This window comes from Mytilus trossulus, chromosome 1 (genome assembly GCF_036588685.1).
Source record: "Mytilus trossulus isolate FHL-02 chromosome 1, PNRI_Mtr1.1.1.hap1, whole genome shotgun sequence".
Classification (NCBI taxonomy): Eukaryota; Metazoa; Mollusca; class Bivalvia; order Mytilida; family Mytilidae; genus Mytilus; species Mytilus trossulus.
Genome location: NC_086373.1, coordinates 46,104,004 through 46,128,060, shown reverse-complemented (window position 1 = coordinate 46,128,060; position 24,057 = coordinate 46,104,004). Strand labels below are relative to the sequence as shown.

Sequence of the window (24,057 nt, the reverse complement as noted above, 5' to 3'; positions counted from 1 at the left end):
GACAAAAAGCAAACAACTAGTATGTCTAACTACTAAATCGAATGTACATACCACAATTCTCCAGATTTGGATACCTGGCTTCAAACCTGCTTTTTTCCAGGCTGGTTCATGTTCTGCCGATTCCTCTGAAAGGTGTAAAGTATAACATTCATCATCTTAGTAGTGAAAATTATGATATACAAAACAGAGTAATTTAAGGTTTATTCAGAGTTCTTGGGAAAATGCTTGGCATGTCGTTTGTGATGTTGCTACTTAGGTATTTGTGATGTTGCTACTTGGATATTTGTGATGTTGCTACTTGGGTATTTGTGATGTTGCTACTTGGGTATTTGTGATGTTGCTAGTCTGGTTATATGTGAAGTTTCTAGTCTGGCTATTAAGGATATACAAAACAGTGTTATTTGATGTTAAGTCAGATTTCTTGAGATAATGCTAGTCAGATTATTTTGATAGTGTGGTAATGTAGGTTATTTGTGTTGTTGCTAGTCTTGTTATTTGCGATGTTGCTAGTCTGGCTATTTGTGATCTTGCCAGTCAGGTTATTTGTGATGTTGCTAGTCTTGTTATTTGTGATGTTGCTTAGTCTTTGTTATTTGTGATGTTGCTAGTCTTGTTATTTGTGATGTTGCTAGTCTTGTTGTGTGTGATGTTGCTAGTCTTGTTGTGTGTGGTGTTGCTAGACTTGTTATTTGTGATGTTGCTAGTCTGGTTATCTGTGATGTTTCTAGTTTGATTATTTCGGTTGTTGCTAGTCTTGTTATTTGTGATGTTGCTAGTCTGGCTATTTGTTTTGTTGCTAGTCGGGTTATTTGTGATGTTGCTAGTATAGTTATTTGAGATGTTGCTAGTCTTTGTTATTTGTGATGTTGCTAGTCTTTGTTATTTGTGATGTTGCTAGTCTTGTTGTGTGTGCTGTTGCTAGTCTTGTTGTGTGTGTTGCTAGTCTGGTTCTTTGTGATGCTGCTAGTCAGGTTATTTGTGATGCTGCAAGTCAGGTTAGTTGTGATGTTGCTAGTCAAATTATTTGTGATGTTGTTAGTCAGGTTATTTGTGATGTTGCTATTCAGATTATTTGTGATGTTGCTAGTCAGATTATTTGTGATGTTGCTAGTCTGGCTATTTGTGATCTTGCCAGTCAGGTTATTTATGATGTTGCTAGTCTTGTTATTTGTGATTTTGCTTGGCTAATTATTTGTGATGTTACTAGTCGGGTTATTTGTGATTTTACTAGTCGGGTTATTGCTGATGTTGCTAGTCGGGTTATTTGTGATGTTGGTAGTCGGGTTACTTGTGATGTTACTAGTCGGGTTATTTGTGATGTTGCTAGTCGGGTTATTTGTGATGTTGCTAGTCGGGTTATTTGTGATGTTGCTAGTCGGGTTATTTGTGATGTTGCTAGTCTTTGTTATTTGTGATGTTGCTAGTCTTTGTTATTTGTGATGTTGCTAGTCTTGTTATTTGTGATGTTGCTAGTCTTGTTGTGTGTGATGTTGCTAGTCCTGTTATTTGTGATGTTGCTAGTCTGGTTATTTGTGATGCTGCTAGTCTGGCTATTTGTGATGCTGCTAGTCAGGTTATTTGTGATGCTGCAAGTCAGGTTAGTTGTGATGTTGCTAGTCAAATTATTTGTGATGTTGTTAGTCAGGTTATTTGTGATGTTGCTATTCAGATTATTTGTGATGTTGCTAGTCAGATTATTTGTGATGTTGCTAGTCAGGTTATTTATGATGTTGCTAGTCTTGTTATTTGTGATTTTGCTTGGCTAATTATTTGTGATGTTACTAGTCGGGTTATTTGTGATTTTACTAGTCGGGTTATTGCTGATGTTGCTAGTCGGGTTATTTGTGATGTTGGTAGTCGGGTTACTTGTGATGTTACTAGTCGGGTTATTTGTGATGTTGCTAGTCGGGTTATTTGTGATGTTGCTAGTCGGGTTATTTGTGATGTTGCTAGTCGGGTTATTTGTGATGTTGCTAGTCTTTGTTATTTGTGATGTTGCTAGTCTTTGTTATTTGTGATGTTGCTAGTCTTGTTATTTGTGATGTTGCTAGTCTTGTTGTGTGTGATGTTGCTAGTCTTGTTATTTGAGATGTTGCTAGTCTGGTTATTTGTGATGCTGCTAGTATGGCTATTTGTGATGCTGCAAGTCAGGTTATTTGTGATGTTGCTAGTCAAATTAGTTGTGATGTTGCTATTCAGGTTATTTGTGATGTTGCTAGTCTTGTTATTTGTGATGTTGCTAATCATGTTATTTGTGATGTTGCTAGTCTTGTTATTTGTGATTTTGCTTGTCTTATTATTTGTGATGTTACTAGTCGGGTTATTTGTGATGTTGATAGTCGGGTTATTTGTGATGTTGCTAGTCGGGTTATTTGTGATGTTACTAGTCGGGTTATTTGTGATGTTGCTAGTCGGGTTATTTGTGATGTTGCTAGTGACGGGTTATTTGTGATGCTGCTAGTCTGCTTTTTGTGATGTTCCAGTCTGGTTATATTTTATGTTGCTAATTTGGTTATTTGTGTTGTTGCTTGTCAATGTTTTTGACCATACTTCCTTGTCATTCTTATTGTACACATATGCCAAGAACGATCATATTTTATGAAATTGAAAATTCTAAGAAAGGACTATTAAGTGGCAATGAAAGCATGCATCAGTCAACATGAACTGAGGATTGCACAGTCTTCTTATCCACCGATCATTAGAAATCAGTTGAAATATTAATATCACATATAGAGTGTATGCCAATGATGGTTATACAAAAAAATCGATTATATTTAGTTAAAGAGGGTAAGCTGTGAGCAATTGTTGAAGGCAAAACGATATAGTCCATATACAAAAAAAAATGTTGATTTCTTTTATACATATGTATATGATGCCTCTCTTTTCTTCCAGGAATAGATGGGGCGTCATATATAACCGACCGTTATTTTAATATCGTATAAATATGAGCAAGAAAACATTGAATAGTTTGAAAAAGGTTAAAATATAAAAAAAAAAATATACTATTAGCACCTGTGGTTAGTATTGACATATTATTAAGTGAGTTGTCAAAATACAGAACGTCGCAAATTCCCAAGTATGTTGAATATGTTTATGATTTGGTTGACCATTTAAAGATTTAAACTTCGATCACTATTTACTTTAATAGACATTCGTGTGCTGGCCATTATATTAGTCAGCACATTTATTTTTTGTCCGATCATTTTAAGTCGATGTCATAATACAGATAAAATCTTTATATCAAATATGTCGATCAATAGTTGACTGATTTAAATACAGGATTTTTTTTATACCTATGGATATACATGTACAGAAGAGATTATCTGTATATTAAGTATTTATAGTTTAAAGCAGTATATGCAGATATTCGATTGACAGATGGATGAAAACTTAAGCTCCTTTAGTAGAACAAATGCGTTGATTGATTCATATCACTATATTTACACAAAATTAGGATAACATATATATGTATACGGTAGTTTTAACACAAAATAACTTATTTCGTTACTCTTGCAGTGAACTATATCCTAGTGAGCTTGCGAGTATTTTTTATTTGTATGATAGAACGTCAGTGTATTATTTTTTTTTCACATTGCAAGTCAGTTAGAGAACGTCCTATTACACTTTTCCACACAAAAAATACACAGTCATCTGCGATTACATCCTTGTTATTTTTCAAATTTCACACGATCATGTAATGCGGACGTCTAACTTTATGTTATAATTTTTATTGCAGTTATAAAAAAAAACGATTAAAAACACAACAAAAAACCCTGAACATATACAAGTGGTTGATAGCTTTAATAAAACACGACGATACATAATTTTTCTTTGAAGTAAGGAATTGGATTTCAGACATTGTTTAGGCGTGATCTATTTCAATTTTATCTCGGAAATTAAACAACAGAAACAAGTATGGTGCAGTAAAGGATACAATTTACAGAAAACGGGAAATGTGATTAATAGCCAGGACGATTTTTTTTATCATTATGTTTATAAATATGTTAACTAAGTCTTTTTATATTAAAAATGTTCATGAGATACCATGTGAACATTAAATAATTCAAAAATGTTACCTGAGAAAATAGTACTATAGCAAAAAGTGTAATGGGCCTGGAAGGGCAAATATTGATTATGGTGAGGTTAAAATAACGTGCTGGTGTAACAGCAAAATCACTGAACAAACTGTAATAATCAGATGAAGGTTCGAAAGATCAGCTTAGTACTTATTACAGTAGACACAGAGTACCGATACAATATACTTTCAGTTCGACGACAAAGCTAGCTCGAAGCACCAATACAAAAACACATTCAGGTCGACATAGCAACTTCAAAAACCACAGATACGAAAAGACTTACAGTACAAAATAGCTTTTATTATAGTTCAAAGCACCGTTTCAACTGATCGGTTCAAGCTCACTCACGTTCAAATACAAGTAAAAAGAAAAGCGAGTCAAAGGCACGACAAAGCGTCATAAAAAAATCTTGAGGTTACTAGTAATACATAGTCTTCTACAATTGTCAAAAAGTTGAAATTTCATATCAGTACACTGATCATGAATGTTTATAAAACTTTGGTAATATTCATATACTCATTTGAAGAATGTTTGAGTAAACTTCGATTCAGTAAAGTACATAATACTGTAAGATCGAACTTTTTAAGGTGATGTCTTCAAATAAGATGTCTGTTTTATCTATACTATTCAGCATCAAGTAGATTTTTTTAATTGACATGAAACACTAAAATGTCTATCACCTGATATATATACTTACTTTTGACTTGTTTTTCTGTATCTGAACCAAACAAGGCCAAGTTAGAATCCTTCCAGTCGTACTGTTTTGGTTTCACTAAAGCTAACAAGTAGAAATGATAAATTAATGTTTTTATTACTTTTTAAAAATAGTTTGCATTACTTGTACAGCGTGTACAGTTTTATTTCTATCAAATTAAAGCTAAATAAACATATTCATTTCTTGTCTATAAGCCTTCTGCATTTCAAAAATCTCGTCAAAATACGTATTCTGTTTTCCGTTTCAGATTTCAAAATACCCATCCGATCTCCTTTCATTGTCTTTATGGATAAACATCATCTCAAGATACATATCCAATTTCTTTTCATAAGCTTTATTCATCTCTATTTACATAAATTGTTTCCCGGCTTTTATCGACTAAATTATATCTCATTACATCCTCTTCTTTCTGTAGTTCCATAGATGTGCATGGTGATATTGCACTTTTATGTTTTGTATAAATAACAAAACTTATGTTTTAATTCTATTGTATTATAATTGTATATAACAGTCTCTCATAGTTCTTTTAAGAATGGCACATGCATTCTAAATTTTATATTGTGTACTTGATATTATATTGTGTTTATACTTGTATGTATGTGGTGAGACTTTAATAATTACATTAGATGTATGTTTCATTATAACCAGAACACACCCGCGAAATCGCGGGCATTCAGAGCGTAGTTTAAAGTATGCTGTTGTTGGAAGAATTTTGTAAAATATTGAATGACTGGAGAATTTCAACAAAAGTATCATAAGTCATAGGTTATTGGGGACAGGAAAATGCCTTTTTTTTTTTTTTTTTTATCTCTCCTCCTTTATTTCAAATATTCCCATTTTTTGGTTTTCTATCAATTTCAATATGAACATACCTTTAGTATGTTATGAACATTCAAGTAAGAAGCCTGTAATTCAGTGGTTGTTGTTTGTTTATGTGTTACATATTTATTTTTCGTTCATTTTTTTGTTCATAAATAATAAGATATCTTATAAAGTATGTATTTAAAAGATATCTTTATAAAGAAGTAAGATATCTTATATACTTTATAAGATATCTTATTAATTAAAAGAGATATCTTATCAACTTATAGAGATATCTTATAAACTAATAGAGATATCTTATAAACTTTTAGAGATATCTTATTAACTTAAAGAGATATCTTATTTAATTGGTTATAAAGATATCTTATTTAATATATAAGATATCTCCATAAGTTTATACGATATCTCTATTAGTTTATAAGATATCAATATTAATTAATAAGATATCTTATAAAGTATGTATTTAAAAGATATCTTTATAAAGAAGTAAGATATATTATATAATTTATAAGATATCTTATTAATCAAAAGAGATATCTTATTAACTTATAGAGATATCTTATAAACTAATAGAGATATCTTATTTACTTTCAAATTAAATAAGATATCTTATAAAAATTAAAGATATCTTAATACTTAATAAGATATATTGTTAAATAAATAAGATATCTTAAAATTTGAATAAATATAAAAACGGCGTGCCATAAATATCTGTGTCAAATTGCTCTCTTGTGGAGAGTTGTCTCAACATGGCAATCATACCACATCTTCTTTTTTAGTTGTAATCAATGAATTTTGTTAAAGATTTAATGACTGGATAATTTCAGAAAAGGTATCAAAAGTTCACATGAATATTTTTAGCGCTTATCTGTATATTATGAACATTCATTACTATATTAAGTATAGTGTATTTACTTTCAATTCTAAGTTTACTAATCGATCCATAGTGGTCATTGATATAGTTTACAGACCCTCTCTATTAAATAAACTCTGTGACTGCCGTGGATAGTAAACTTGAAAATGATAGCAGATAGAATTCTGAAAATAATCTTTATTCTTTGTATTGTATGTTCAAAGTATACGGAAAAACGCAAACCGGAAGTCTAATCTGACTTAAAATTTCGTCCAATATCCGGATGCCTTTTTTCTCGTTTTTCTCCAAAAATAACTCAATCTGAATAATCATATGAATGGATGACAAATGGCACTATGCACTGTACCTATAGGACACAGAGGCGTGTTGATCAAATAATTGTGGAAAGAAGAGAAGCGACACCCAAAATGAGGTCTTCTCGTTTAATAGTATAGATACGTTATTCTGATTGGCTAATTGCACATCACATGTTATTCCGTAAGCAGTTGCATGAGACAATAACATTTCATTCATGATGACACGAGGTCCCACAATAAAGTGCACAGGTGAATTTAAAAATTTAACTTCATGAAAATCGTGTTTTTATAATGATCCTAGCTAAAAAATGTAATTATAAGAATTGAATGCTTCTTTTTGTTACTTTATAGGGTTGTAAAAGCGTTGACCGTGCGTACATATTTAGAATGAAGCGCTTCCGCGCTTCATACAAAATGTACTTCGGTCAACGCTTTTACACCCCAATAAAGTTACAAAAAGAAGCATTCAATTCTTAAAAAAACTATTAGATCCTGAATCCATACATCTCAGTATGCACATCCCTTATTGTTATCATTATTTTTATAAACTTTAATTCATATATTTCATTTAAAAACACATAGGCGGGAATGAAGTATTTCTAAAGCACTGAGTTAAAATTCTGGACCGTGGAATAAATAAATGCAAGTAAAATAATGCATTGTGAAAGCGCACTTAACTATTATAATATGCTATAAAACAGTATACAAAATAATACTAAATAAAAACATAAGATAGTTCACTGTTTCTAAAAACAATTCAAATTTCTGAACCATCTGATGAAGTCATATTGAGGTGTTTCGTCTTTATTATAAAATACTAAATAAAAAGCCCAAATACCTTACCCATTTTTGTTTCTCTTCCTATTCCTTTAATCTCGTATCTGAAACAAATAAAACAAGTTAAAGAGGAGGATGTTTGTCAATGTTTCCGGATTTAATACGTTATTAAAATCATTTTTTTGATTTTATGTCACGTATTGATCATTATGGTTAACATAGGAAGTCATTTGTACATGATGTGAAATATTGTCAGTGACAAGGATGCTATATTTTTTTTAATGTTATTTTACATCTCTACTTAGTCAATATATGAATAAAATGAGATGTGGGTTTACGTTGATAAGTAAGACAGAAACCCAAAAACATAACTGATATCTAGATAGAATCTATGATAGAGCTTTCAACAATATAAAGGTGTTTCTGTACAATAAGTCAAGCAAAAAAAGATTACGAAAAATAAACGTATTGGTTTGCCTTTACTTTTCTACATTGGCTAGAGGTATAGGGGGAGGGTTGAGTTCTCATAAACATGCTTAACCCCGCCGCATTTTTGCGTCTGTCCCAAGTCAGGAGCCTCTGGCCTTTGTTAGTCTTGTATTATTTTAATTTTAGTTTCTTGTGTACAATTAAGAGTTTAGTATGGCGTTCATTATCACTGAACTAGTATACATTTGTTAAGGGACCAGCTGAGAACGCCTCCGGGTGCGGGAATTTCTCGCTACATTGAAGACCGGTTGGTGACCTTCTGCTGGGTTTTTTTCTATGGTCGGGTTGTTGTCTTTTTGACACATTCCCCATTTCCATTCTCCATTTTATGATAAACAGAAACTTAAAAATCTGGTAAAGTAATAATCAATGCAAATACGTCAAATTCGCAATGAAGATGATGTATGGGTTTTTCTGTCCGACTATCCTGTTTGGATATTGCGGACTTTCTACTTATTGTCTGGTTCTGTTGACCGTTTAGCCTTTACTTTATTTCTAGGAGTGTGATAAGGCGTATCTGGCCGTTCTAAGATCAAAAGAGCTGATGTAACTGCCTCTGGAGATGGCATCAATAGTGGCGATGTGTGAGGTGGTGTTGTCCGGAGCAACTCGGGATCGTCTAGGTCGAATCCCTCGTCATAGTCGATCCGGCATCGCTTGCCTCTGTCTTTGGTTGGCTGGAGGTAGTATTGGCGGTGGCATGCCTTCCTGGGGTTGTACGGACTGATGACAGTGTCCGTCTTGATGCAAATGCCCTCAGGTTACCCTTGATACTTTATGGGTACTATCTCCCTGCTTCCATCTCGTGCTGTTGTGGCTTCTGTTTGTTGGTTCTGGTCTACCTTGGTGGTGTGTGGTAGGACCTCAGCCGATGTCGCAGCAGTGCTTTTGGCCTGCACCCACTGGTTGTAACGCTTGGCGTCCCTTCTTTTGGTGGATGGTGGTTTACTTTTCAGGGCCGGCTTGGCTTTACTGGAGGATACCTCTAGTTCCGTAGCCTTTGTCCACGTTAGCTGTACTGTCACCTGGTCAGTGCTTGCCGAGAACTTCCAGGCAGGTTCTTTTCCAGTCAACTTCATGGCTGCTAACAAAGCATTCAATTCATCTGGTTTTCCATTATGATTGTCCAAAAAGTGAGTGAGTTGTGTTAAGCTGTGATCAGTACGAGTACTTCAAACGCGAATGTGAATTCGCAATGAAGCACACACATGTGCAATATATATAAAAAAAAATGATAAAATAAACAAAGTACTGAAGTAATGAACATCGCCGTGCTACTGCAAGTTCTTATGGTGGCCATTTCGTCTCTTCGCGTTTTCGCGTTTTCTCCTTTCACTTTCACGCGAAATCGCGAAAGCGAAAACGCGAAATCGGGGAATCGAGAAAGCGAAAACGCGTAATCGAGAAAGCAAAAACGCGAAAACGCGAAATCGAGAAAGCGAAAACGCAAAATCAAAAAATCAAAAACGCGAAATGAAATAGATTTCTCGATTTCGCGTTTTCGCTTTCTCGATTTCCCGATTTCGCGTTTTCGCTTTCTCGATTTCTCGATTTCCCGATTTCCCGATTTCTCGATTTCTCGATTTCTCGATTTCGCGTGAGAGTGAAAGGAGAAAACGCGAAAACGCGAAAAGACGAAATGGCCGCATCCGGCCACCATATAATACAGATATATTTTCTTCTGCGACAAGTCCGTGCGTAGATGATGAATAAATGACAGCGATTTCAATCTCAGCATTATAAAACTATTATATTGTAGTTATACAAATCAGTTTACTCTGGTTTGTTGTTGTATGTTATATTAATATTTGTATATAAATGTAACAGTTACATGCATATATTATTTTCATCCATTTGTATATCATTCTATTCTACATGTACTTTTCTAATAATAGTACAGTGTAAGTGCATTGTGAAGATCTGTGAATATGTACTCTTCTGTAATAAATCGATTTTTCTGATGGATTGGATTTGAGTAGGCATTCATATTTTCCCGCAAAACGTTCTTTAGATATTCCTCCGCATGCGTTAACACAACTTTTCTGTACGAGTTTTTATTATACATATATATATTATATATATTTCTAACGACAAAACATTTTCATTTTATTAATTTATGTTCTAAAAAAATGTTTTTATGAGTATTCATTGAAGAAATGAATTGTAACAAGCGATAAGGATGGACATCAAGTTGGTTACTTATTCCTTATTCGTTACTTATTCTTATTCCTTACCTACCTTACCTATTCGTTACTTATTCCTTATTCGTTACCTATTCGCTACTTTTTCCTTATTCGTTACTTATTCGTTACCTATTCGTTACTTATTCCTTATTCGTTACTTATTCGATTTTTAATATCCTTCCAACTTTTTAATTGTTTAAATCTTCTATCTGATTATAGCTATAAATTTGATGAGGTAAAATGACACTTTTATCACTTATTTATACGTGTGTGTGTGCTCAAACGATCCTGTTGCTTAATGTTCGATACTTATTTGTTCCTCATTTGATTTTTTACCGGTTCTACCATTTAACTGCTTTATATCGTACGTTTGAAGATGGTTCTTGGTTCGAAAAGGCGAAATCACCCTTTTAGTAAGTACGCGCTAATAAGGGTATTTCACCTCTACAAACACATAGTAACCACCATAGACACGAAAATATTTCATTTTAAAAGTGCAACGTATAACAAACGTATCATAAGCGAAAAAGGAACGAATAAGTACCGATTATCAGGTTATCTGCATGTTGATATCGTAAAATATCAGCTGCGAGACATAATATGAAGCTTTTTGTCGAGTGAGCGTAGTGAACGAGATCAAAAAGCCTTCATATAATGTCAAGTAGCTGATATTTTACAATATCAATATGCAGATAATCTGATAATCGATTTATCGGGCTATATTTGCGTGTTTCAGAAGTGTTTTCTTTGTTTCACAGCACACAAAAGATGACTTGATAAGTTCGGGTCAAAGTTATTAACGTCGGTTCAAACATTATGACGTCGCTGATATGTCCGGGTCAAAGTTATTAAGGCCGGGTCAACGTATTTGACGTCACAAAGATATGATACGGAGCTGAACAGAGTGATATAGACAGAGGGACGACCGACAAGTAACAGTGTACCGTTCGAGCGCTGGGACGGATACAGACGTGCTAATATGGTTATTTCACCTCTAAGAACACATAGTTACCACCAGAGACGAAAATATTTCTTTTTGAAAGTGCAACGTATAGCACACGTATTATTAGCGAATAAGGAACAAATAAGTAACAGGGTATCATTTGAGCGCTGAAACGGATACATACGCGCTTTTAGAGTTATATCACCTCTTAGAACCCAAATCTACCACCAGAGAAAATAAAACATTATTGAAAATCATTTTTTTAAAAGTAACACGTTTAACACACGTATTATACGCGAATAAGGAACAAATAAATAACAGGGTATCAGTTGAGCGCTGAAACGGGTACGTACACGCTAATCTTTACATAGTCATGTTGGAGTCTTTCATAGGTGACTATACGGTGTGGACTTTGCTCATTGTTAAAGGCCGTACTGTGACCTATAGTTGTTTATTTCTGTGTCATTTTGGTCTATTGTGAAGAATTGTCTCATTGGCAATCATACCACATCTTTTTTTTTATACAAGCGCTAAAAGGGTGATTTCACCTTTTCGAACCAAGAACCATCTTCAAAAGTACGAATATAAAGCAGTTAAAAGGTAGAACCGGTAAAAAAACCAAATAAGGAATAAATAAGTATCGAACATAAAGCAACAGGATCGTTTGAGCACACACACGTATAAATAAGTGATAAAAGTGTCATTTTACCTCATCCAATTTAAAGTTATTATCAGAGAGAAGAATATAAACAATCAAAAAGTGGGAAGGATATTAAAAATCGAATAAGTAACGAATAAGGAATAAGGAATAAGTAACGAATAGGTAACGAATAAGAAACGAATAAGGAATAAGGGATAAGGGATAAGTGACGTATAAGAAATAAGAAACGAAAAAAGAATTAGTAACGAATAGGTAACGAATAAGGAATAAGGAATAAATAGCGAATAAGGAATAAGGAAAAAGTAACCACCTTGACGTCCATGCGATAAGGAATGTTATTTTGCACTTGATAATGTCCGCGTATTTATAGATCGGTAACTTATGGCAAGCCGTTTTACTATTTATTCGAATTTCAAGATATCTCCTTTAATAAATAAGATATCTTATATAATTTCATTTTTATAAGATATCTCATATTATATAAGATATCTTAAATGTTATATGAGATATCTTATAAGCTATATGAGATATTTTATAAACTATATATATAAGATATCTTATAAAGTTAATGAGATATCTTATAAAGTTAATGAGATATCTTAAAGTAAGAATAAATAGCAAAACGGCTTGCCATAGTTACTAGTCAAACACTAAAGCTACGTCAGTAGAAATCTCTGCGACAACAATACATCGAAATGCCCGTTGGTCATCGCAATGTAAAAGCAAATGACATATTATAGTCATCTCGGTCTATGTACAGGAAGATTAACGAAACGGCTGTTCTTTTTATGTGTTTTTGTTTTATTTGTATCATTTCCCTTTTCCATCTCGTTCAGTGAACAGAGAATTCCAATATTACTCATTTATGATACTGTATACTACAATAAAGACAAATATGTAGACCGATGCCAAATCGTGCTCATCTTCAGTTTACTTTTATGCCATTGATCACCATCGTAATACTGAAATATTTTAAGTTTTTCATGCATGTTAAATCTGTTTCTGTTTATTTGGTATCATTTATTGATAATACCATGGAAGTAATATTTCAATATTACTTCCATGATAATACATATTATATATAACTCTCGTAAGATCGATGACGGTTTCATCCTGCAATTAGCCAACTTTTGTACAAATAACAGACATACAAATAAATTCTGCTTTATTTGTAAGAGTTTTGAAACAGATTTTAATTTAAATTTTTCATTTCAGGATAAAAACAATATTTACTGACCGTTCAAACGTCAAAATGATTGTCAAACTGGTGAACAAATTCTGTCTGACATGTTTTGGGTTCTGTTTTACAACTTCTGATTTTGCATTTGTTCAACCCATTAATTGGTTTTGGCAGTTATTACGGGGCGCCGAATGGGACTCTTATGGTTTTGTACAAAATTCAATTTTGTCATAACAAAATCTTTTTTGTCTTACAAAACTATGTGCTACAGACTTGTTTTGTGAGAACTTCAATTTTGTGATGACAAAATTCATTTGTGTAGACAAAATTAATTTTTGTCATGACAAAATTCATATTTGTCATAACAAAAGTCAATTTTGTCTAAAAGGTATGCAAATATAAACATATTTGCATACAAAATTGACTTTTGTTACCTGATATGGAAATTAAATCACAAAAGTCAATTGTGTGAGGTAAGATTCACTTTTGTGAGACAAAATTAACTTTTGTGAGACAAAATTAACTTTTGTGAGACAAAATTAACTTTTGTGAGACAAAATTCAATTTTGTCAATTTTGTTGAGACAAAAGTCAATTTTGTTAATTTTGTTGAGACAAAAGTCAATTTTATCAATTTTGTTGAGACAAAAGTCAATTTTGTCAATTTTGTTGAGACAAAAGTCAATTTTTTTAATTTTTTTGAGACAAAAGTCAATTTTGTCAATTTTGTTGCGACAAAAATCAATTTTGTCAATTTTGTTGAGACAAAAGTCAATTTTGTCAATTTTGTTGCGACAAAAGTCAATTTTGTGACGACAAAATTCAATTTTGTAACAACAAAATTGACTTTTATGAGACAAAATTGACTTTCGTGAGACAAAATTGACTTTTGTGAGACAAAAATCAATTTTGTTGAGACAAAATTCAATTTTGTTGAGACAAAATTCAATTTTGTCAATTTTGTTGAGACAAAATTCAATTTTGTCAATTTTGTTGAGACAAAATTCAATTTTGTCAATTTTGTTGAGACAAAATTCAATTTTGTCAATTTTGTTGAGACAAAATTCAATTTTGTCAATTTTGTTGAGACAAAATTCAATTTTGTCTCACATTGGTCAATTTTGTCTCACAAAAGTCAATTTTGTTGAGACAAAAGTCAATTTTGTCAATTTTGTTGAGACAAAAGTCAATTTTGTCAATTTTGTTGAGACAAAAGTCAATTTTGTCAATTTTGTTGAGACAAAAGTCAATTTTGTGTAAAAAAAGTCAATTTTGTGTAACAAAAGTCAATTTTGTGTAACAAAAGTCGATTTTGTGTAACAAAAGTCGATTTTGTATGCAAATTAGTTCACAGAAACCAAACTAAACTAATTTGAATACAAAATTCACTTTTGTTGCCCAATTTTCAAATTAGGTAACAAAAGTTAAGTCTGTGTAACAAAACTGAATTTTGTCATGACAAAAGTGACTTTTGTCCGCTGATAGATAATTTTGTATGACAAAATTTTAAATTAGTAGTATGATACAAATTTTGTTAAACTGAACTCATTTTTGTTGAACCAAAGTCACTTTTGTCCGTACAAAATTGAATTTTGAGTACAAAACCACAAGAGTCCCATTCGGCGCCCCGTAGTTATGCGGTTGGAAGTTGAGGGCTTTAAAGGTTTTCCTTCAGTCGATTCTTTGGCAATTCAGTTGATGGGAATCATTTATGGCATGAATCTGTATACAATAGTACTCGGCAATTTGATTGGCATTTGACGTTGCGGCCGTAAACAAGTCTGGCAAATGACGTTGCGTAATCAAATTCTGTCAAAGACGTTCCATTGTCACTACACGTTGATCTGTTCATTGATGGCCAGGAACAAATCTTGTCTACTTGCATCGTTGTCGGAAGACAGTAAGACGAGTTTCTGAAGTCATACAGTATGGTTGCAGCACGTTTATGTTTTCATGTTTGAAGTATTCTTAAGGGCTAATTCAGTTTTTTTATTTCTCAGTCTTGGCAATAAAGAGATTCAACATTTTTAAACTGACTTAAATGAGGCAAAGGATTGAAAGAACTATTTCACAAAGCAAACAAAACCGAAACAAAATTTCGCTTTAAGAAATTCGTGCGACTTCAAAAATTCGGTATGTTCAATAACCACAGGTAAGTCAGATTTTGATTTTTTGTAAAGAGAAAGAAGTATGATAAGCATGAAAAGTAGTTGTAAGAGAATCATACAAGATTTGGTAAAACAAAAACAACAAGATGAGTGTTGTGTTTTAAAAGTAGTTCAGTATATGAACATTCAATGTAGGAAAATATGCAATATATTTGTTTGAGCTTTAGAAACAGGACGAAAAGCGAGGCACGCCGAACTTTTTTCCTATTTCGTAGCGAGTATATTTATATTTACACGTCATACAGTAGTTATGTCGTCGTGAAACAGATATGACCTATGCAATTCGATCCGCTTTTCTGGCGTGTCAGAAAAGTCAAGGGTTTTTTCTAAGACATTCTAGTTTTTAACAGGAAGTTGTAACTATTACGCAAGTCAAGTAATGATGAAAAATTACAAAACTGATGTTTGGTGTTTATACATTTTCGTGTTTGCTTTATTGCTTTTTTATGACTATGTTGGTTGGGTATGATAATATTTTAAGAAGTAATATTTCAGAAAAATTGATGTCTCATGTCCTAGCTTGTAGTAGTTGGCTTTTACCAGTTCTAAGATTTTAATCTGGTTGTTTTTCTTTTCTCAGAAAAATGTCCCTGTAGCTCACGCAAATAACGACCTTCCTTGTTTGCCCAGAAGTTTAACTTTAAAGCAAACTCGAGCTTTATTTACTTTTTTCCATCCTTTTTTATTTCAAACTTTCTATATAATTTGCTGTCTAATTATAACTAATAAGCTGTATTATATTGTTACTGTTTAAATTGTGCTTTAGTTTATTTCTTTCACATTATTTTTCTAAAAACTTTCATGTGTGAGATATCATATAATAATATCCTGTATGCGTTTTATTTGAACATGCTGATCAGTTTCGATATCGTATGCTTTTAATGCTGTGTGAGTCAGTTTATATGTAAATGTTGATTTGCTTTATATGTTGCATATGCTAGGTCTTGATATACACTGATTGAATTGATTGTATGCTAATCGGTGGTTATATCAGTCGGTTGAACAGTAGGGGAAATATCCTCATAAATGGGTACCCTCCCACAGGCACTTGTCTCCGAATTTTTTTCCTATATACCTCAATATAACACCATTTATAGGTAGAATACCAAAAATCAGTAATCAATATACACTGATGAAAAAATGATCTACAAAATGTGTATTTCATCATAATAGCTAAAAATTGGTATTTCATAATAATGGCTGTCACGGTGCAAATTTCTATAGTCTCTCATAAGTCTTTATAGAATGGCACTCTTCTGATTTATAAAATTACTATTTCATTCAATGTATATATAATGATGATTGTATTATATGTATTAAAAGTGGTAAGACTTACATAAATAATTTTTACCTTTTACTCCATTGTTCAAACAATAACTGATTACAAAGATAAAGGTATCAAAAGCCCACTTTTAGAAGGCTTTTATCTTTTATTCAGAACAAATTTCATTCATGCTGTTTAGAGTAAACCGTGTCCTACAGTTATATGAATATGTATGTTATTTGAATGTTTGTGTTTAAAAACAAATATCTTTGAGACCAAGGTTTGTTTTAACACTGAACATTGATATCCGTTTTGGGGTACAATACCCATAAATGAGAATAGTACCTATTTATGGGGATCTTTCCCAACCTGTTAAGGTGCTCTAAAAAGCTCATGTTTCTATATTGATTGTAAATATGAAATATTGACTTTAAATAAAGATAACTTACTTTCTATAATTACATTCTGTTTAACAGAAATACTTTTTTAGGCTCTTGTTTAATTGCTTCTCAATCTATAAATAAGTTATAGAATTGAGAATGGAAAAGGGGAAGAGGCAACAGCCCGACCAAAGACCAGAAAACAGCCCAAGGCCAACAATTGGTTTTCAACACAGCGATAACTTTGAAATCCCGCACCCGGAGTCGAACTACAGCTATTTCAGTAACATGAACGCCACACAAACTCCGAAACATAAATTATCAAAATTTAAAAACACACAAGACAAACTAAGGCTATGGTTCCTAACTAAGGACATGCAAATAACTGCTGCGGGGTTGAACATGTTTTGTGAGATCTCAAATCCCCACCCTACTGATACCTCTAGCCAATGTGGAATAACATCTCAATTAAATGGCATTAAAATTTACAATGTAAACTCAGTTTGGATATCTTTAGAATCGAATGAATTCTTAATTATGAGATCAATAGAACCATTTAGTTATGATTAACAATTTTCAAATTATATCAGGAAATAGTTACAGAAATAATTTAGGACTGGCACCATTATGAGTTCACTATGGTGACCAGTTGTTCCATATGAAAAAAGATAAACTTGGATAAACATGATAATTTAATTGATAAAACATACCACAAAGGGTTCAGCGTACTTACAGTTTTGATGCCGTTGTATTTCTGATGTCAAAATCTAAACGCTCCAATATATACAACTGACAATTACTCAATACCAAAAGGGTCGTTTCGAAATAGTACAGAAAATCATTCAATGCATGCACTATGAACCAAAACAAATCATCCCACAGGTAAATTATTTTAAAAGTTACCTGTGAAAAATATCTGAACAGGTCAAGGTATTGGGTTATTTTTAAAAATGTTCTTACTATTATAGTATGAATGACTCTGCTTTTATCAGATTTCGAAATTACCAATTTGATTTCCGTGATTGTTTGTCATTTTGTGTGCGTCTTTTCGTGTACATGTTTACAAAATTTGTTTAAAATATTGTATTCGTAAACAACTTTGAATGTTTATAAACAGAATGGTATGATAATTAACCAAATGTTGTATTAACGCGTTATTTTTAATTTTAGATTTTTAGTTGTCACACAAGTTTGCGGTATAATCAATATCCTATTCTGCGAAAAGTTATTTATTGTGACCATACAATTACTCGGAATTGAGTTCTAAAAATATAGATTTAAATTTCAGTAATCATGTACTTCGCCAAATTGCAGGAGAAATTTTCGAAAAATCGGAAATTAAATGAAACATTGATATAAATAATGATTGAACACTGTATAAAAGTCCCAGTTGTATACAGCCACCAATTTAAGTTGCCACTACATGTAGTACAAGTTTTCATTAGTATCCACATTCACTGTGTATCATCGCCACCGGAAATTGGGTACTAACGAAGCGGAGAGAAATAAAAAAAAAGTAAACAAGACTTAGTTAAGAATTCATTCAATTTAAAACATTTCCATTCATTTGATGAGGGTGCCGCTTAAGAAATGATTTTCTGATATATAATCCTTTAAATTATTAGGCCGATAAGTACAAAACTAATACAAGATTTTGTGTAATCCTCCAAAACTTGCCACTTAGTACCGGAAAATTTCGAGGTCTATCGTCCTCTGTCGCCCCATTCTCATGATTTTGAACTGTTTTTCATTATTTTTCCAGACACAATTTTAGATTATTATAGTGTTTATAATCTTGTATGAATATTGTTAGTGTTTCATAAGCCTCTAAAGGCTGGCTGATATGGTATACTATTGGTAATGTATTGAAATGTAATTGTAATTTCATGTATATTGTATCAGGTTGCACTTTAAATAAAATAGAATCTGTATAGTGTGGCATCATATTTACTAAAATTTATTGTCAAAAAGATGTATTTTAAAGAATATAGAACATAAAAAATAAAGTCCAGGGTACGGCAACTTGCTCGTATTGACAAATTTACTGTATGGCAACTTGTTTTCAACTGTATGGCAACTTGCTAATTTTAAAACAGTTATTTACCGTACTTTCAAAGAAAATAAAGTCTTAAGTTCAAATATCTGAGGGGGGGGGGGTTACCGTTTGATGTTAAACTGTTTTTGTCCTTTTCATGGAAAGAGAATCGTCCATAGATTTGATTTCCAATAGTAATAATGGTGAAATATAATCTCTTTTTTGTGTAACCATGGCAACAATCAGCATTTATTTGATACCAATTATTGCAAAATAGGGGTTGAACATGTCACAAAGATCTCAAAAACTTGGTCCAAAGGAACATTTCAATCAATAAGAGTGATACCTTTCCTGAAACCATGATAGACATATATATCTATCAAGAGGTAAACAAAAATCATATGCATTTCTGCTGTTTTTTCCATAAAATTGATTTGAAAAGATCGATCGTCAAATCTTTGTTGAAAAATACAATATAAAATGACTTATAAAACATGTTAAAACCAATCTAAATGTTCATATAAACCCACTAGGAAGGCTATTATATTATTATTCAACTATCTAAAAATCAATTCTATTGTACAAAAACTTTCATATTTAGAAAATTTACCATGGCTATAATGCGAAACAAAACTTTTACGGTGTATTGGTATAACTGAAGCTGTCTCCTAAGTGAGCAATCATTTCACTACAAAAGGGGGTAGAAGATCGATGTTTGTTTCTTGAATAATATAAATGAACCAAAATTTAAAAATTGAAATAAATACAAAGACTATATAGCAAAGGTTACGGACTGAAGCGGGTCACGCAGATGCAACAAATGCGGCAGTGTTAAACATGTAGGGATATCTCATGCCCCTCTTTATATGTCTAACCAATGTAGTTATTTCTGACTTCTATTTGTAATGTATCCAAAACGTTAAAAGGAAAAGCCACTTCTTATCCAGCTAAAACCCTGGTCAGTCCTATGATGAAAATAATTTAGATGTATATGGAATAATTGATTAGTTATATTGTTATATTGACCCAGAGTACCTGGACGGAATTGTGAAAAATAAAGTACCTTTTCAATTTGCAATTCGTAAAATAACTGAACAGTTTGGCCTGGTAGAAGAGGCCGAAAAATGAGGACTTGGTTCTTAAATTGATGTCAAATTTGCTAGTCTAAGACTTCAGTAAAGATGGGCCTAAGCTTTTTATATATCACCTCAAGAGTTGTTAATTAGGACTTGGAAATGAAAGAGTGCTTCAAATTGTGACACCTTACATGTTACTTTCTGATTTATACACTGGTTTTGATGAGTTAAAATAAAAGTCAGTTCGCAATTCCTTTTAATAAAATTAAGTAAGCAATGAGTCGTATGAATACCCTGACTTAGATGTAACTATGATCTATAAGAGCCCCCGCCATAAAAACAATAATGTTCGCACCCTATAGTATTCACTCATTCTATCTGTTTGTTACACTTTCCTACGTCTTGACGATAACCCAAGTTTGCTACGACTGATTGACTTAAAACATTTACTCAACAATATACATAACCAGAAGAAGAATCCCTTGTGTGGTTTGGAGCATTTTCGATTATTCATAAAATACATGTAGTGTCCTTTTTCTTCACTGTAAATAAAAGTGTTAAGAATCTGAACACTTTTTGAACGCCCTTTTGTAACACTTCTGGAACGCGTAACGGTGTTCTCAATGTTAACATTGGTGTTCCAGTTTTTAACATTATTTATCGCACCGCGGGTAAATTATCACGTTGTGATTGGTTTAACGACGTCACGTGGTGACCCCCTATGAGACCGTAGGGGGTTAGTAAGTTTCATAGGGGGTTCGTGACGCGGTGATGGTGACGTCATATATTAATGTTGTTGTGTTTTGTTGTTTATTTCACAACAAAACGCAGCAGAAAAAGTATAGCGTGCGATAAATTCGTTATACGGTTAACTACTGATCCCCTACGGATCCATAGAGGGTGAATAAAATCCATAGGGGACTCGGCCTCCGGCCTCACCCCCTATGGATTTTATTAACCCTCTATGGATCCGTAGGGGGTCAGTAGCGAACCATATAACTTATAGTGTGCATCTTTCGAACGTTATGTGTGTTATTTTTGAACGGATAGTGTGTACTCCTTGAACACCTAGTGTTTGAATCTGGAACGCGTAACAGTGTTCTAGATATTAACTTTCGTGTTCCAGTTTTTAACATCATGTGTGCATCTTTCGAACGCTATGTGTTATCCTTGAACGGATAGTGTGTACTTCTTGAACGCCTAGTGTTTGAATCTGGAACATGTCCTTGTGAGCAAAATTGTATGCCGTTACGCGTTCTAAGCCTTGTAACACTTCTGGAACGCTCGGACTGTGTTCCAGAAATATGTGTTAATATCCAGAACACATAGTGTATATTACTGGAACACAATTTTACATGTTCCAGAAAAAGTGTTATATTCTCTGAAACATTATTGTGGTCTTGTAAAACAAATATTTTAATTGATTAAAAACGTCTTTAATTGATTTAAAATGGCAACATTTAAAAAAAGTACAATAAAATGTGAAATATTGAAGCAACTTTAAAATGACAAGTTAGACAAGTTAGAAATATAACATTTGTAATTTGCAAAATGTGTCCAAATATTTACTCATAAACAAAATGTTCGTCATATATTTAAAATTATTATGTTACAACAAAGTCAAGTGTCTTATGTTTAACTCATCGTTTGCAACTTCCTAAGTCAAGAACTGTTCTGAATTTCTTTGCAAAAGACTGATGCCACTGACTCTTTTATCACCAAAATGTTCCATAATTCACTGGCTGCATAGCACTCAGATAGTCAATATCAAACATAAAATACCCTGTGTATATGATGCTAGTAGTCGAGTCGGTGTTCATGTAACACTGCTACCTTTGGGTTCTTTTAAACATGATTTGAGTCGTCTACAACTGATTTTGAGCTTTCATTTTTTAGAGGATTCGTCTCCTTGGGTTATAATTATTCTTTAACCTTGTTATCCATCAACCGTAAGTTCTAAAATGTGAAATATGAAGTGTATGAGTAAACAAATTATTCATCATGTCGACATTCCTTAAGAATATTAGAAAATCTTATTTCGTTTTTGTAATTCCATTATACTTGTCAGCATTATAAGATAAGATGCATTTGCCAATGAGTGGTAATTGCGTGGTCAAATGTGCTCTCGTGTTCTATATCTTTTAAAAAAAAATGATAGAAAGTGTCCAGCAAGTGCTATTATGTTTTTAGGCAAAACTTTATCGTCAACTTAGACTTGTCACTAAATTAACTGCTAACATTTCAAGAAACTAATTACCATTTGCCTTTATTTTGAAAGATATTTAGTAATTTTTTCACTTATGATCTGTATACGGATAATTGACGGATGATGTAATTGCATCAAATTTAGCTCAAATAGCTTTCTGATTAATGTAAACAAGTGAATGGTGCACATTTTATTGATAAATCTGCAATAACAACACTTGTAAGAAGTCAATGGACATGCACTCCTATTCAAAATTCTTAAACTTACATATAGTACTTTTATGGTGCAGGATAAGTAGTCATCTCTTGAACTGCAACATGTTCTCTTTATTCTCGAGGTATGCACGAACAATTACCCTTAAGTACAGTATAGTTGGGTTTGTATCCTATAAAAGTAACATTGGAATACATTACAATACATGAATGCAGTGCACAAGGGTGGACATTTGCTAAAATGAATTACTAATTACAAAGCTATTATAAATAACATATATATACATGAGAAATTTAAAATTAGTGTTGCAGTATGCCTTTTTTTTACAAACTTCTGTCTTGACATTGCAATGTCATGACAGTTTTTGCATTTGTGAACAAATCTTTATGCATTGGTTTTATTTAATTAAAAAATGTACATCCTCAAAAGTGTAGATGATCGTTTGATCTTCTTAATGCTTTCTATACACAATGTTTGAGCCGTGTTAGGAATACATGGCGTTCTGAGAAAACGATTAGCTTGAACGCATCATGTTCGAGACCAGAACACATTTACAATAGCAACGATATCATCATTTACGTATAAATTTACAGAGGTTAATTTTTTTTTAAACATGATAATTTGAATGTAATCTCTCAAAGAACCGCTACTTTTTTAATCGAATTATGACAGCACAGTTAAGTGGAAGTGGAGGGGGCAGTTTTATGTTCGAACAAAACGTTCTTCCATTTATACTTCAGTGTGTCCTGTCCAAGTAGACATTTGTTGATTTCATGACTAAAAAAAAATATTTTTATGTTCGTCATGTGTAGATAAATATAGATAAACATACCTATTATATCAAGTTTTGTTGTTAATTTTCTTCAGTGAAGCTTCTTCAATCACGATCAAAAACCAAACTTCCGGTACATTAATACGTCACGCGCTGTTATGTACGCGGATATGTTTGGAACACATGGCGTTCAGGGAAAATGGTAAATTTGAACGCATCATGTTCGACACCAGAACGCTTTTACAAGAGCAACGTTTTCATGAGCATTTACGCATTTACATTGTTAAAAAAAATACCTTAAGAACTGAAGTCGTTTAGAAAAAGATTCATATTAAAAATCAATCATTTGCACGCTTATAAATACGCTCTTGTAAAATGTTTCATTTTTTTTTTACCAAACTATAATTTGCTTATATGCCGATACAGCTAAAATACATTTATCGTCAAATCATAGTACGAATCACCCTTATTCATCGTATGTTTGACTCTGAAATGATGAAAAAAAATTTCACTCCCCATTACAATATAAGAACATTTTTAGTGTTCAATTTAGAACACTTGTCTTGAATATGTGCGTTAAAAGACTGAACACAATGTGTTATATTCTTTAACGCAGACGTTCAATGTGGAACACTAATGTTAATAACTGAACATATTGTGTTTAAAATTGGAACGCGTCCAGACGCGTCAGGCGTCTGCAATATTTGCAGTGTTGGAGTCTGCGTTTCCATCCGTTCAAGTGTCTGTCCATGTGTAAATAAAAAAAATATGGTACTTGCATGTGTATTCTGAAAAATAGTCAGCTTTATAAAAGATTCCTTATGGAGCTTGGCATTCCTGCGACTTTGTACAGTGGTTTTCAAACTTTTGAATACATTGAAGATATGCACTAAATTTGTCTTCCCCTTTTCATTGCTTTTGTGTTCGT

The 24,057-nt window shown here is 32.5% G+C and overlaps 1 protein-coding gene and 1 long non-coding RNA gene across 3 annotated transcripts in view; both read right to left on the bottom strand.

The window, feature by feature from the left end:
- Positions 1-18,308, bottom strand: part of LOC134725635 (gelsolin-like protein 2) — a 30,153-nt gene extending 11,845 nt beyond the window's left edge. Inside the window, exons 1-4 of one of the 2 annotated variants that reach the window (XM_063589617.1) lie at positions 18,202-18,308; positions 7,627-7,664; positions 4,774-4,854; positions 52-125 (exon numbers count right to left, since the gene is read on the bottom strand). In XM_063589617.1, the coding sequence (XP_063445687.1) occupies positions 52-125; positions 4,774-4,854; positions 7,627-7,664; positions 18,202-18,281 (273 nt within the window). In that variant the 5' untranslated portion in view covers positions 18,282-18,308. Of the gene's footprint in view, positions 1-51; positions 126-4,773; positions 4,855-7,626; positions 7,665-17,560; positions 17,776-18,201 lie in introns of those variants that run through there. The other variant, XM_063589626.1, reaches the window with a different exon arrangement.
- A 3,134-nt stretch (positions 18,309-21,442) lies between these two features.
- On the bottom strand, positions 21,443-23,402 carry LOC134708246 (uncharacterized). Its single transcript, XR_010105820.1, has 3 exons — positions 23,190-23,402; positions 22,412-22,529; positions 21,443-21,894 (listed from the first exon to the last, which is right to left on the bottom strand). It is a non-coding gene; the product is annotated as an uncharacterized LOC134708246 (long non-coding RNA).
- Positions 23,403-24,057: the final 655 nt, after the last annotated feature.